Here is a 15,858-nt window from a genome sequence, read left to right as displayed (position 1 = left end):
TCTTCCGTCATCAGACACTCTTCCGTCATCAGACACTCTTCCTTCATCAGACACTCTTTCGTCATCAGACACTTCAGTCATTAGGCACTCTTCTAGGATCAGACGCTCCTGTTATCAGACACTCTTCTGTCATCAGACACTCTTCCTTCATCAGACACTCTTCCGTCATCAGACACTCTTCCTTCATCAGACACTCTTTCGTCATCAGACACTTCAGTCATTAGGCACTCTTCTAGGATCAGACGCTCCTGTTATCAGACACTCTTCTGTCATCAGACACTCTTCCTTCATCAGACACTCTTCCTTCATCAGACACTTTTCCGTCATCAAACACTCTTCTGTCATCAGACACTCTTCCATCATCAGACACTCTCCGTCATCAAACACTCTTCCGTCATCAGACACTCTTCCATCATCAGACACTCTTCGTCATCAGACACTCTTCGTCATCAGACACTCTTCCATCATCAGGCACTCTTCTGTCATCAGACACTTCAGTCATTAGGCACTCTTCTAGGATCAGACGCTCCTGTTATCAGACACTCATATGTCATCAGACACTCTAAAGCATCAGACACTCTTCCGTCATCAGACACTCTTCCGTCATCAGACACTCTTCCGTCATCAGACACTCTTCCTTCATCAGACACTCTCCCGTCATCAGACACTCTTCCTTCATAAGACACTCTTCCTTCATCAGACACTCTTCCTTCATCAGACAGTCTTCCTTCATCAGACACTCTTCCTTCATCAGACAGTCTTCCTTCATCAGACACTCTTCCGTCATTAGACACTCTTCCTTCATCAGACACTCTTCCTTCATCAGACACTCTTCCTTCATCAGACAGTCTTCCTTCATCAGACACTCTTCCTTCATCAGACAGTCTTCCTTCATCAGACACTCTTCCGTCATCAGACACTCTTCCTTCATCAGACACTCTTCCTTCATCAAACACTCTTCCGTCATCAGCCACTCTCCGTCATCAGACACTCTTCCATCATCAGACACTCTTCCATCATCAGACACTCTCCGTCATCAGACACTCTTCCTTCATCAGACACTCTTCCGTCATCAGACACTCTTCCTTCATCAGACACTCTTTCGTCATCAGACACTTCAGTCATTAGGCACTCTTCTAGGATCAGACGCTCCTGTTATCAGACACTCTTCTGTCATCAGACACTCTTCCTTCATCAGACACTCTTCCGTCATCAGACACTCTTCCTTCATCAGACACTCTTTCGTCATCAGACACTTCAGTCATTAGGCACTCTTCTAGGATCAGACGCTCCTGTTATCAGACACTCTTCTGTCATCAGACACTCTTCCTTCATCAGACACTCTTCCTTCATCAGACACTCTTCTGTCATCAGACACTCTTCCGTCATCAGACACTCTTCCGTCATCAGACACTCTTCCTTCATCAGACACTCTCCCATCATCAGACACTCTTCTGTCATCAGACACTCTTCCGTCATCAGACACTCTTCCGTCATCAGACACTCTTCCTTCGTCAGACACTCTTCCGTCATCAGACACTCTTCCGTCATCAGACACTCTTCTGTCATCAGACACTTCAGTCATCAGGCACTCTTCTAGAATCAGACGCTCCTGTTATCAGACACTCATCTGTCATCAGACACTCTAAAGCATCAGACACTCAAAAGCATCACACACTCTTCCGTCATCAGACACTCTTGTGCCATCAGGCGCTCTTCAAGCATCAAACGCTCCTGTGTCATCAGACGCTCTTCTAGGATCAGACGCTCCTCTTATCAGACACTCTTCTGTCATTAGATGCTATTCAAGTATAACTTACTCTTGACAGCAGACAAGGTTATGCTTCATGTGGACACGTCCATGTTATAAGATTTAATGAAGGAACATCAGGATTTTTCCCAGAAGCCTCAGCAGAATCAGAGGAAACCGCTTCTCATTTAAATGACCTGAAATCAAGCCAGGACATGCTCACATGAGACATTAGCTGCATGTTCTTGTTTTGTAAACACTGCAGAAGCTGCCAAAGGAAATTATTGAATATATAAACAGTCCAGTGAAGGGACAAATAACTGTGGGGTGTCTCAATGTGCACAGACTCAAAGGGCAGTCATGCATATTTTAAGTGTGCAAAATTATTTCAGACCCTGCAATATTGGCAGCAGGATATGCTGTAATGCTCCATGGCTTCTGTTTTGCAAATATAATAAATTTACAATGTTAAATATCTAATTTACTCCACTTTTCAGTGACACTGCCATCCACATTTTAACATTATATAAATGTTAAATCCACTATTGTTTTATTTAGAATTGTTCTATAATAAATACAGTATTTAATGCAATTGCATCCGAAGTAACTAATTAATTACAGAAAAATTAAGAGTGATCCCTTACTTTACTTTTTCAAAGGAAATAAAATTAAATTACTGTAATTGCTCATTTAGTAATGCGTTACACCCAACACTTGATGCAGATGGCAACTGCGATTTCGTTCGAAATCCGTGTGTTTTGGTTCAACGCACCAAAGTTTGAATGCCTTGTTTCGGTGAGCTTTCTCACAACACGTCCCATTACAATCATGGCCTTTTGGATGTTCACATTCAACCAAATGAGCGACTACTCTACAATAGCAATCCGGTCTAACGCGTTTTTGACTACCTCTGGAAGTGGTCAAAGATGGACAAGCTCAAAACATTTCAGACCCCGTTTACACCTGTATTTAGCGTCGTCCACTTGTTATCGGATCGATGAAAATGCATCTTAGATGACCCTAAGAAGTAAAAAGGAACCTGGTTTAAAATGAAATGCATTAAAAATATTTATTCAAATTGAAAGCATCTCAGCTTTCTCCCATCACAGCTTCCAAGGTGCTGCTTAAGTATTGTTTTTCTGTACTTGAAAGGTTAAATTGAGTTACAAGTCGAGATTCAGCAATGTAAAATGTCACGGTGCGTTTTAAAAGCACACAGCAAATGTATACTGACATGCTCAGTGATGCACGCCAGGCCTGTAGCTTTCATTTGAACAGCGGCCCTGATATCTGAGAGTAGGAATGAGATTTCATCTGGATAAGTTCCATCTCTTCTGAATGCGTATTATGTCAACATGTGTAACGTAAGTATTGTTGATTATAATTTCAGAACAGTTCAGAATAGTTGCATATTTTAAATCCGTGCTGTTTTAAGATTTTTTTTATTTCTCTATATTTTCTGTGGCAGTTGACAACATGTGACAGAATCTGTTAATATTTATTCTTGTGTCTTTAATATATATGAATGGATAATGCTGCTTTTCAACATCACACAGCAACATTTAAGGTGTGGGTAATGCATTGTTTTTCTGTTTTATAATTACATGAGCAATAATACATTTTAACAAGTGCGGCTTCTCGTGGCATGCAGTACAAAATACGCAGAAGTATAACAAGAAGATACATCAGTACATCGATCCAGTAAGATACAAAATGGAAACTAGTTAAGTAAAAGCTCTTGAAAAGAAAAATGTTTCCGGGTTGGACTTAATGAGTCTGTAGTGAGTTTAGGGGCATAAAAAGGAAAAGGCCTCAAGTTTCTCATTTCTACACAAGCAGGCACTGATTTATCAGATGGCTCAAGGTCAGCGGCTGAAATGAGGCATGGAAGAGTGTTTCCGGAAAGCATTTTGGTAGAATAAAGAATTATGTTTAGCCTCGCCGTGGCTTTAAGTGCTCTATCAGTGCTAGTTTGAATAGTTGCACATAACTTGCTTATGTAAGAGTGAACTTCTCCATCTGTTTGAGAATAGCCTGAAAAGAAATGCTGCATCAGTGTGTGTGTGTGTGTGTGTAAATATGTGTGCTGTGGTCAGTGCGCACTGGCTTTGGCATGTGAGTGCACTTGCTGAAACAGCTAAATGGATGAATCACTGCGCACGTGGGGATGTTTGTATGTGTGACAGAAGAGAGAGGGAGAGAGGATGCATTATGGTGAATCTCCTGTCCAGGTCCCAAATTTAAAATTGAAAAATGGAAGAATTTATATTCTGAAGCCTGATATCTTGCTTCATGCCAGTTAAGATTCTTTCAATGGAAGGCAAGCCGAGTGTTTGGGAATTCACATTTTACTATTATTTTTGCATTCTGTGATGCTACAAAAGATTCCATATAGAACTTTAAAGGGTTTTGTCAGGCGTTTCATATATAGAACCGTTTAGGGGTTCCCATCATGAGATGATTTTATAGATTTAGATTTAATTTAATAATTTGGTAACACTTTATTTCAATGGGCCACTTTAGACATTCTAATAACGATAAGTAACTTTGCAAACTATTTTGCAATTTCTCAGTAGAGTATTAGTAGACTGTCTGCTTAATATTAGCTAACACTTTTTTCAATGCTCCCCATGACAGATATTCTACCTACTGTAAGTAACTTTGCAATTACATGTCAACTTAGTCACTTACTCACCCAAACCCAAACAACTAACCCTAACTTAACAGTCTACAGTCTACTAATACTCTAATGAGAGTTAGTTGACAAGTTACGAATGTCTATAGTGGATCATCAAAATAAAGTGTAACCAATGTAATTCATTTTCAATTCTTGTATTACATTTTATGAATTAAGCAGCTCGTAACCTACTTTATCACTAGAAAAATGTAATCATTAAAACTAAAACATGAACATGAAAGTATTATGCAATCATTTAAAACATTTCTCTCTTTTTTGGCATAAAGAGTTTTTTAAAATTGAGTAAAGAACCCTAGGGTTCTATATAGAACTCTATAGACTTAACCTTGAAAATAAGGTTGCAAAGTAAAAATATGGTTCTAAACAATAACTGACTGAAGGGGAAGGGCTGCAGTTTTTACGTGAATTGCATCCATTAAGTAAATTGCTGATGCTCCTTTAATAATCTGCAGGGTGGACAAAGTTATTTTACAAAATAAAATATCAAAAAGCTCATAAATATATGCTTTATTTTCTTTAAGCAAAATATATTTTCTTGTTTTTTCCTATTGATTTTGTGGTCAAATTTGAACCGACATGTGTCTGACAGGTTTTGTGAGATTCATCGAAATATTTGCTTCAATCAATCTAATATTTTATTTACCATTTTTTTGTTTTTACTTTCGGCTCCATTTCTCTGTGATATATAGCCCTCACCAGCCCTTCAGTGGGCTTTCTATTGAAACGTCCTGGTCGTGGGGGGAATATCTATGAGCCTGACTCTCACACTGCTGCCAAACTCTCTCTCTCTCTCTCTCTCTCTCTCTCTCTCTCTCTCTCTCTCTCCTTTCAAAACACTTCATTAGCATGACAAACATTGCAAAAAACATTAAAGGAGACCTATTATGACCTTTTTCAAAGTCTTGTTTTTGGGCTCTACTAGAACAGTTTTTCATGCTTGAATGTTCATAACACACATTATATTCCCATATTCTTCATTGTTGCAGCTCCTCTCTTCCCAGTCTGTCAGTAACGCTCTGTTTAGTTCCTGTCTCTATGAAGTCCCTCCTTCTGAAAAGCAAACTGTGCTCTGATTGGTCGGCTGGACCAGTGTGTTGTGATTAGTCAAGCGCTTCAATCATGTTTGGGAAATGTCCCGCCCCTTACCATAACCTCGAGTTTCAACACACTACTAACTAACTCAACCAGGCCCCGCCCCTTTATTCTGCGTATGAATGATTTAAATGAGGAATATTGTGACGTGTTTGTTCCCAGAAGAAACTCAAGACTACAATGGAGGCTTTTCAGGGAGTTCAGAAACAGTGACACTGGAGAATAACTTGTGTCTTTGTGCTTTGGAAATTTGCAGAGCTTTGTCATGCTCAAACAGAAACATTACAGACTAAAAAAAGATGAACATGGGGAAAAAAGCATGATAGGTCTTCTTTAACATACATCATGTACACTCTTAAAAATAAAGGTTCCAAAAGGTGGCTTTCGCAGTGATACCATAGAAGAACCATTTTTGGTTCCCCTTTCTAAAAAGAACAATTTTTCTCCTTATGGTGAGGAACTTTTTAATAATCAGAACTTTTTCCACTATAAATAACGTTCTGTGCAATGGAATGTTAAACGTTCCAAAGATGCCAATAAAGAACCTTTATTTTTAAGAGTGTACAAACAATTAAGTCATCAGTTTTTATTGTTTGCTAAGGCAAGCATCATTATAACAGCTGCTCATACTTTGGGAAAGATGGCTTGTTTTAATGTGTCTTTTTACGTCTCACACCCGTCCTGCGGCTCAGTTTGGAGTGTGAATTAGTTTGATTTCAAATGAATTGCATTCAGTTTTTCTGTTTCTCTCTCTGATTCCATCATCTCATAAGCTGCGAGCATGACCTCCTCACAGTCTCCTGTGATATCCAAAGCAGCTGTTTTGTACCTCCTTTAATATGCCGTTTTAAAAGAAACATGAGTTCAGTGCCGGTTCTGTCCCTGAGGTGGTTTTGCAGCAGAAACAAAGACAGTTTCTGCATCCAGGTTATTTTAGCTCGTGCTGTATTATGACTCAGTGCTGCTATATTGGGGGGTTTAGCTCTCCGCAGATGACTAGCCGGCAGTCATACGAACACTGTTACGTCAAGAGAGAGAGAGAGATGCTGTGTTAATGAGGGGAAATGAGGGGGCAACCCACTATCCTCCATGCAACCCATCACTGCGTGAAACACGAGCACAATGCGGCTCTGTCTCGCTGTTTAGTATTCTGACTGAGAGAAGGGAGAGCAGTTCAAACTTTGTTTTGGACACAGAGCTACTCTGTGATGGAATAAGGCCATTTAGAAAGAGACAATAGAAAGAAAAACAAGGGTGAGTGAGTATGGACAATGTGCTCTGGATTTAGAAAAATCTGAATATCTGTAAAGTTATATTTAAAGAGAGAGAGAGAGAGAGAGAGAGAGAGAGAGAGAGAGAGAGAGCAGTGCACGCTTGCACTCACTGTTGTGTTATAAATCAGTGTGTGTGTGTGTGTGTGTGTGTGTGTGTGTGTGTGTGTGTGTGTGTGTGTGTGTGTGTGTGTGTGTGTGTGTGTGTGTGTGTGTGTGTGTGTGTGTGTGTGTGTGTGTGTGTGTGTGTTGAAAGACAAAATCACTAATGACATCTCTAATGTCTAAAATGTTTCTCCTAGACAACAATTAGATTACATATGGGAGTGTTCTGCTTCTCGGATGTTTCTCCTGGGAAAAACACCCAATAATGTCACATGCGTCTCCTCTAGAGTTTAGGACGGCTCTTGAATGGTGCTCATGTTTCACGATACCGAATCAAATTGGTCAAAGTTTGCTCTTTTATAGCTCAGGAGACTTAATGTGTTTCTCCTGAAGTTCCTTAACAGTGTCATTATTACTCACTATAACTAAAACTTTTTTTTTTTTTTTTTTACTGTGGTAATTAAAATAAAGCTGAAATAAAATAAAATATACATTTTAGATGGAAAACTTAAACTTACATGTAAATGAAAATTTTGCCTTGACAACTAACTGAAATAAGTTTATGCAGAATATAAAATCTACTAAAACTGTTATTTAAAAAAAATATATATATCTATTGTATATAGAATTTTATTGAAATATTAATATAAAAACACAAAATGTTACAAAATCACAAATCTTTCAAAAACTAAAACTGAAACAAAATTTAAATAAAATCTGAAAACAAAAAGCTAATTCGATATATTCATAGATATTATAATAATATATAAATAATATTAAAATAACACTGGTACAAAAAAAGTTAGTTTGACAAGAAATGCTTGCTTTTCATATAAAATCACAAATTAGAATCTCTTCTGTTAAAAATCTTATTTCTCAATATTTCAGTCAATTTAATTTGGGAATGGATACCCACATTGATTTAATATCTCTATTCTCTTCATGTTCATCAACCATCTTTTTATTATTTTTTTCTCCTCCTAAGATATTTGAGAAGAAACATCTGAAACGAAGTTGATGCTTGCAATGAAACATAACTGAGTACTCCATTTCTAGGCCCAGATTTACTAAACAGGGCAAATTAGCGTCTGAATAAACCCTAACCAGGGCAATCCCATAAAAGTGCCGATGGGAGAGGAAAGTTCTGCTCTGGATCTACTGACGACACGCAAATTAAAGAACAGACGCAGCCGGATAATTTCCATAATGACCAACACAATCTACCAAGAGCAGCGCACATTAGCGTCTGCTTTAAGACATGCTTTTTTTGGGTGCATGTCCAAGTAAATTGACGAGCGCCAACCCTAGTAAATCACCTTGCATGATTCATTTAAATACTCTCCTCCCATAAATCTTCCGTCTGAAAGGGAAACTCCTACAAATGCATATGCAATAAGGTCAGGTGCAAAAATAACCCTGTCCACACCTTTCCAGCGCTAATATTTCACTGCGTATCTTTAGTAAATCCTGACATTCGTTTTTAATGCCAAAAGAGGGTTTGTGCTGATGCAAGCTGTTAGTAAATCTGGCCCAGTCTCTAAAGCTATGAAAGAGCTACATCTGAGCATTAAAAGTTTCCTTTGGTTGCGTGTGTGTGTGTGTTTTCTTGACTCTATGCGGAAGTACAGGAAGGTTTTTGAGCACTTGAGTTAATAAAAGCCTTGCACACACAGATGTCCCTCTCTGAGACCTGCGGAGGACATAATCCTCCGTCCTGGCAACATTTCCACTGTTATTTCATTCTTATTTGAGTTGTCCATCTCTTCTCAATATCCTGTTGCTAAGCTCTTTAAAAAAAAAAAAGAATCCCATCCATTATCATCAACAGTATGTTTTTTTTTTATGTCCTTGTAACCGTGTTTCACCTAATGAAAGCAATCATTTTCATTGCCTACGCAGTCTATTCTTCCACCAAGGTCTGTTTCTGCTGCATGTCACATATTTTTTTAGAATCATCTACTTGATTCACTCCGCTATAAAAGCAGGAGCTGCTCCGCACAAAGCTGCAGCCTGGAGATATTTATGTTGGATTGCGATTGCTGTTCTTCTAAAGCTGCGTGAGATTTGTTTTTCTGATGATGACATTTACAGATGCCTTTTCGTTTGCTTTTCGTGCCATTAAAGTCTCTTTTCTTTACTCTTGTCTCCCCAGGTCCCCTGGCGGGCTGGTTCCTCTCCGTGTTCAATCACCTCCTTTATTTCTTCTCCTCCTCTGAACTCCAGAAGCCTTTTGAGGAGTGAGATCATGGCACCGTTTTCCTCTCGACGCTCTTCTATCCTCTTTCTGAGTCTCGTCCTCGTCCTTTCTTTGCCCCCGTCCTGCTCTCCCGAATCCCAGCGTGAAGAACCGTCTCTCCCGCCCTCCGTCGCTCCTTCAGAGATTCCCTCAGAGCTCTACGATAACCTGACCGATGACAGCGATGGACCCGCTCCGAAGAAACCGTGCAGCGACCCTGTCGAGTGCAGGCCTGGAATCGTCCTGCCCGTATGGATGCCGGTCAAGCCCAGTCTCGGAGAGCAGATCATGCGGGCCGTCATCTATTTCGCCTCGCTCATGTACATGTTTCTGGGAGTGTCCATCATCGCTGACAGATTCATGGCATCCATCGAGGTCATCACGTCACAGGTGAGTTGCACACATTGTTCTCAATCTGCATAATCTTGATAATCTTGCAATAATTGCAAAATCGCAGTAACCTAGTTCCCGTCTACCATAAAGAGGAAAATTATGATTTATGATCATTTTCCAAGGTAAACAGTTCTTATGCCTCTCTTTAGGAGTTGCATTTCATGTCTCTGTTAATTGACTAATAGTAAAATAATTTAAAGAGGACTAATTGAGGTGCTATTTTCCACGTTCATCTTTCTTTTAATGTTTCTGTTTGAGCATGAAAAATCCCTCCAGCTGAAGTTATTCTCTATATCAGTGTCAGTGTTTCTGAACTCCCTGAAACGCCTCCATTGTAGTCTTGAGTTTCTTCTGGGAACGAACGCGTCACAATATTCCTCATTTAAATAATTCCCACCCAAGGCATGCGCAGAATAAAGAGGCGGAGCCTGGTTGAGTTAGTTAGTAGTGTGTTAAAACTGGTGGTTATGGTAAGGGGCGGGACATTTCCCAAACACACTCGAAGCGCTTGACCAATCATAACACACTGTTCCAGCCGACCAATCAGAGCACAGTGTGCTTTTCAGAAGGAGGGGCTTCATAGAGACAGGGACTAAACAGGCGTGCGTTTCCCGTACAACGACTTAACTCGCTCCACTACCATAGTACGATGCATCGTTGAAGAAATCAACTACTCACGAGTCACGACTGTTTCCCGAAACCATATTGTCGCAAAGTGGTCGTTCAACCACGTTGGTTTATGACGTCACGCACGTGGTGGAGTAATAACTACTTTTCATCCAAAATTTTAAATTTTCTTATTATTTACTCATTCTTGTGTCATTTCAAACCCGTATGCTGCTGGGTTTTTTTTCACAAAAGCATTTTTTAATGCAGAGTATTAATAAGAGTTCATAGTGACCATAATTGCCCAGAATAGACAAAAAACATCATAAAGGTGTCATAAAAATAGTCTATCTTCAAGTCTTCTGAAACGGTAGCATGGCGCTAGCAACGCTAAGGTTATGGAATCGATTCTCAGGGAGTGCATGATCTAATAACTGGACACTGGACAAACTGAAATTGAAGTAAGTATTCACTGAAAATGCACTCTCTATTCAAACTGGTGCATTTGGTTATGAAACTTGCGAAAACCATATAATTAGATTCATTTATAGAATAAAGTAATTGTATGTCGGCAGAAAACTTGGAATTTAGTGCATGGGTCATAAGAAGTATTTTTATTCTTATGGGGGGGGTGTTTTTTTTGTTCTTCTGTAATGTTATCATATAAAAAGTAGCAAAGTGAAGACTAATAAAAAAGTTTTCCTTTTTGTTTTATGGAAAAAACTGCATAAGTTTGGTTTGGAATGATGTGAGGGCAGGTAAACAATGACAAAATATTCATTTTTGGGCAAACTCTTCTTTTAAAAGCATAGCCTTCACCTGAGCTTGACTTTAGCTAGTAATTGGCGTTATTAAAATAAAAACAATCGTGACTGTTTCTCCAGCCTCTGAACATATAATGGATTGCAAATGCTTGCAGTGTGCTTGATGTTTTTTTCTTTCTTTCTGCTAAAACGCCTGACTCGTCAACACTTGTGAAGGGTAGATCGCCTACTCTTATCACCTTCACTGACTCATGCCCCATAAACCTGTCGGAAGAGGAAAATGAGCCAAAATGCTTTTATAAAGGAGGCTAGATTTCCTTCAATTCTTTAGTTTCAGTTTCTCAGCCAGAAAATAACAAATAAATCAAAATCTCTAGCTTTAAATGCATAACTGCTGAATTTTAAATAGCCAGATGTAGCAAATGTTTTTCACACAGCTAGCATCCTAAAATAATTTCATTAAAAAATCTGTATAAAACTGCAATAAAATGCAATAAAACTGACTGATAAATGCTGCACCATCACGATACAGTCACAAATATATCCAAAACTGAAATAAAAATAAATTAAAGCTTTATGGAAATATTCAAAAACAAAAACTAATAAAAATGCTAAAAGCACATAACAAAATTACTGGAAGTTATACTAAAATTGAAAACTGTAAACATAAAAATAAAAATAAAAGCTGATTCAAAACATTAATAAACACTATAGTAGTTTGCATATCTTAGCATCTAGTTTTATTTTACAGTTTGTTAATATGTTTGTAGCAGATTTTAATACATTGTTAGCATGAATTAACATGTTGTTAGCATTTTTTAGCACATTGTTAACATGAATAAGCATGTTGCTAGCATGTTTTAGCACATTGTTAACATTAATTAGCATGTTGTTAGCATGTTTTAACACATTGTCAACATGAATTAGAATGTTGCTAGCATGTTTTAGCACATTATTAACCTGAATTAGCATGTTGCTAGCATGTTTTAGCACATTGTTAACATGAATTAGCATATGTTGCTAGCATGTTGTTGCACGTTGTTAACATCAATTACCTCATTGTTAGCATTTCTTACCATGTTGATAACATGTTTTTGCACATTGCTAACATGAATAAGCATGTTACTACCATGTTTTAGCACATTGCTAACATGAATTATCATGTTGTTAGCATGTTTTAGGACATTTGCTAACATGAATTATCATGTTAGGACATTTGCTAACATAATGAATTAGCATGTTTTAACATGATTTAGCATGTTTTAACATGATTTAACATGTTTTTTAACATGTTGCTAGCATTATTAGCCTGTTGCTAGCATGTTTCTAACATGATTTAACATATTGCTAACATGTTTTAACACGTTGATAACATACATTGCTAGCATGTTTCAGCATGTTGCTAACATGATTTAACAAATTATCATCATGTTGTTAACATGTTTTAACACTTTGCTAGCATGACTACCATGTTGGTAGCATGAATTAACACGTTCCTATCAAGTTTTAGAATGTTGCTAGCATGATTAGAAAAACAATTTAGACATTCATTAAGAAACTATATAGACATTTGTTATTGTAAAAATGACAAAAACCCAACAAAATTACAAATCCTTTAAAATGAATTAAAATGAATTAAAATGAATTAAAATGTAATATATCTAATAATAAAAATAATAATAAAAAATGTAATGAAAAAACAAAAATTAATTCAAAATATTAATAAAAACAAAATAGTATAACACTGATAAAATAACACCGGTACAAACATAATAGCATCACAATGTTAATCTAAATTGGCTAACAGAGTTCTTTTGTGAGTGTCAGTTGCTTTCTTTCTCTCCGGTGAGTTTCTCTCCTTTGCCAAATCAAAGCCAACAGCTCTGAGTCTACCTCATTAATCAAAGCGTCCCCTAGAAAGACCCTTGTCAAAACAACCTTGTCTGCAGGGTCATGGGAAAAGCAAGTGTGAAAACAGCACCAGATACCACCAAAAATAGTCTGGAGATGTTAGCCAAGGAAGAGCTATTATTTTGAAACATCTCTGAGCCTGTTCATTGTGCCCATTTTGGAAAAAGCCATAACATACAATCTCAAGTGTTTTTGTTGTCTGTATGCATGAAAGTGCAGAAATCTGAATAGGTGTGTTTTGGTGTCAACGACGTACAGCCGAGCAACTTAAAACATTCATTGAAAATGTTTGGTAACACTTTACTTAAAGCCTTTATGTATAATGCTTTATGTAAAGTGCTTTATAAATAAAGTAAAGAAAAAGAAAAGAAGAAGAATGCATTATAAACATTTTTAATGCACTATTTATGCCTTGTAATGCACCTTATAATGCATTGAATGATCTCATGAATAATTGTAAAAAATAATTGTAATTTGTTTTAACACATTTTTAGCATGTTTTAGCATGTTGCTAACATGATTTAACATGTTGATAACATGTTTTAACACATTGCTAGTATGAATTAGCATGTTACTACCGTGTTTTACCACATTGCTAACATGAATTAGCATGTTACTACCATGTTTTACCACATTGCTAGTATAATTAGCATGTTTAACATGTTGCTAGCTTGAATTAGCACGTTGCTAGCATGTTTTACCATGTTGTTAGCATGTTTTAACACATTTCTACCATTTTTAGCATGTTTTAGCACTGAATCATAAAGAAATCAGCCGTCTGAGTCCTTTCTTGACTTGAGCGTCTCACACATCCAGGCACAGACTGCCTTAGATGCATCATTCTGAAGGGTAGTCATAATTCCTGTAATGCAAGTAGCAAATTAATAAAGGGAAGTGTTTCCAGCTCTGCATTGCACTGGATCAGAGGCACACACACACACTCTAGAGCCTCCAGGTCAAACCAGGCAGAAAAACTAGACTTGAACTCTTCTATCTCAAAAGGAACAACTGAACCATGACAGTTTGACTGACTTCAGGTGCAATGAAAGTGCAAACAATAAAAACACCATACCAGAATATGATCTCTGACAGCATAGCGGCGCATTATTGAGTTGTGGAGTGTGATTATGATGGTTGTCTGTGCCTCAGGGTTTTTATACAGTTTGGCGGTTTTTCATCATGAAAATCTTTTTTACACACATTTTTTCATTGATAATAATAATAAATGTTTCTTGAGCAGCAAAGCATCATATTAGAATGATTTCTGAAGGATCATGTGACACTGAAGACTGGAGTAATGATGCTGAAAATTCAGCTTTGATCACAGGAATAAATTACATTTTATAATACAGAAAACAGTTATTTAAAATTGTAATAATATTTCACAATGTTACGGTTTGTTTTTGTATTTGTAATCAAATAAATCCAGCCTTGGTGTGCAGAAGAGACTTCTTTTAAATACATTAAAAAATTCTTACGATCCCAAACATTTTTGAACGGCAGTGTATATATTTATATAAAATATGTTCTGCATATTTTGATGGTTTAAATATTAAATTCATTAATTTTTTCATTTTGAAAATTCCACATTTTCCCTCATACATTTAAAATTGAACTGCATTTCTGCATTCTGTTTGCTTCCTCAATTCAAATTCAATTACGTCCTAAGTGGTGCATGACCTTGCTGCAAGAACCTGTCAGGCTTTAGTTAGCAATAATGACTAGCTGTCTGTATCCTGAACATGTTCCCTTCTGCTCACCCAGGAAAAAGAAGTGACCATCACCATGCCCAGCGGAGAAACGTCGGTGGCCACTGTGAGAATCTGGAACGAGACCGTGTCAAATTTGACCCTGATGGCACTTGGATCCTCCGCCCCTGAAATTCTCCTGTCAGTCATTGAGGTGGGTGAGACTTTAAAATGACAAATGTACTAGTTAGGAAGCCAATTAAAGCCAATTTTTTTTGACAATTAACTGCTTAACTACTTACTGCATTCACAGCAGATGGCTAAACCCTCATTAGCGTAGCCTGGGGTTTTACTATTTCATTAGCAACATTACTGCTCATAATTTAGGTGGTGATTTGTCTTTTCATTCTGTTTGCATTTAAGCACGATCCATCCATAATTTATAGATTCATGGAAATAAAAGATATGTTTTGTGGATTTAGCTTTGCCTTTTGGCTGTGAGAACTTTTAGTATTTTAAAATTTACAGTCTTTCTACCTTTCTGGGAAAATTTATATAAATATTGTGACTCGTCTTGCTCGCAGGGGCACATAAAAAATTTGTAGAATACAAGAAACTTTCAAAAGTACTCACATTAGCCATGAATTTTGCCAGGCTGTGATGCAGGGTTATTATTGTTAACTAAAGCGAAACTTTTCATTATTTGAAAAAAATAATAACATTAACTAAAATAAAATATAGAAAACTTTAAATGTATTCATAATTTCATATTATTTAATATTAATATTATTATTATTTTTTATATATTTTTTTATTAATTTTATACATTTATTTAATTTTAAATGTATTACTTCAGCTAGTTGACAAAGCAACATTTCTTATTTTTGTTCAGTTTTTGTTCAAGATGATGTACTTAACCAAGGGGCCGTTTACACTCTGATTTAAACTAAAAGCGGAAAACTTTTTAATTCGCTTTGACCGTTCATTTACACAACAACAGTGTTTTGGGGGCCTAAAAACGCAAACTGTAGAAAACGGATTTCAAAGTGCAAGTTTTAGAAAACTATACTGTTATTGTCTCTGTGAAAATCAACAAAAATATAATTTTTTGAAAACAGTGATATCATGCGCATGCGTTACATGTTGTAGTGTTTCTTTACAACGTACAGTAACATCACCAACTGGCCTGGCAGCAGAATACAACATTTTTAGGCGTTTTTGAAGCTCCATGTGAACGGGAATTGTTTTGACAGCGTTGTCATCTGTACGTTTTTCCATTTTTAGTACATTGCTATTGTGTAAACCCTAAAACTAAAACTTAATTAAAACTACTGTATATATGCT

The 15,858-nt window shown here is 37.1% G+C and overlaps 1 protein-coding gene across 2 annotated transcripts in view; it reads left to right on the top strand.

Moving 5' to 3' along the window:
* The window catches only part of slc8a2b (solute carrier family 8 member 2b), a 109,873-nt gene that overhangs the window by 70,779 nt on the left and 23,236 nt on the right, over positions 1-15,858 (top strand). For both annotated transcript variants that reach the window (XM_084125942.1, XM_084125941.1), the window contains exons 2-3: positions 9,069-9,542; positions 14,591-14,728. In XM_084125942.1, coding sequence (XP_083982068.1) covers positions 9,162-9,542; positions 14,591-14,728 — 519 coding nt within the window. In that variant the 5' untranslated portion in view covers positions 9,069-9,161. The remainder of the gene's footprint in view (positions 1-9,068; positions 9,543-14,590; positions 14,729-15,858) is intronic.

Source organism: Abramis brama (genome assembly GCF_963993115.1).
Source record: "Abramis brama genome assembly, chromosome: 10".
In the NCBI taxonomy this organism is placed as follows: Eukaryota; Metazoa; Chordata; class Actinopteri; order Cypriniformes; family Leuciscidae; genus Abramis; species Abramis brama.
This window is presented reverse-complemented; position numbering and strand designations above follow the sequence as displayed.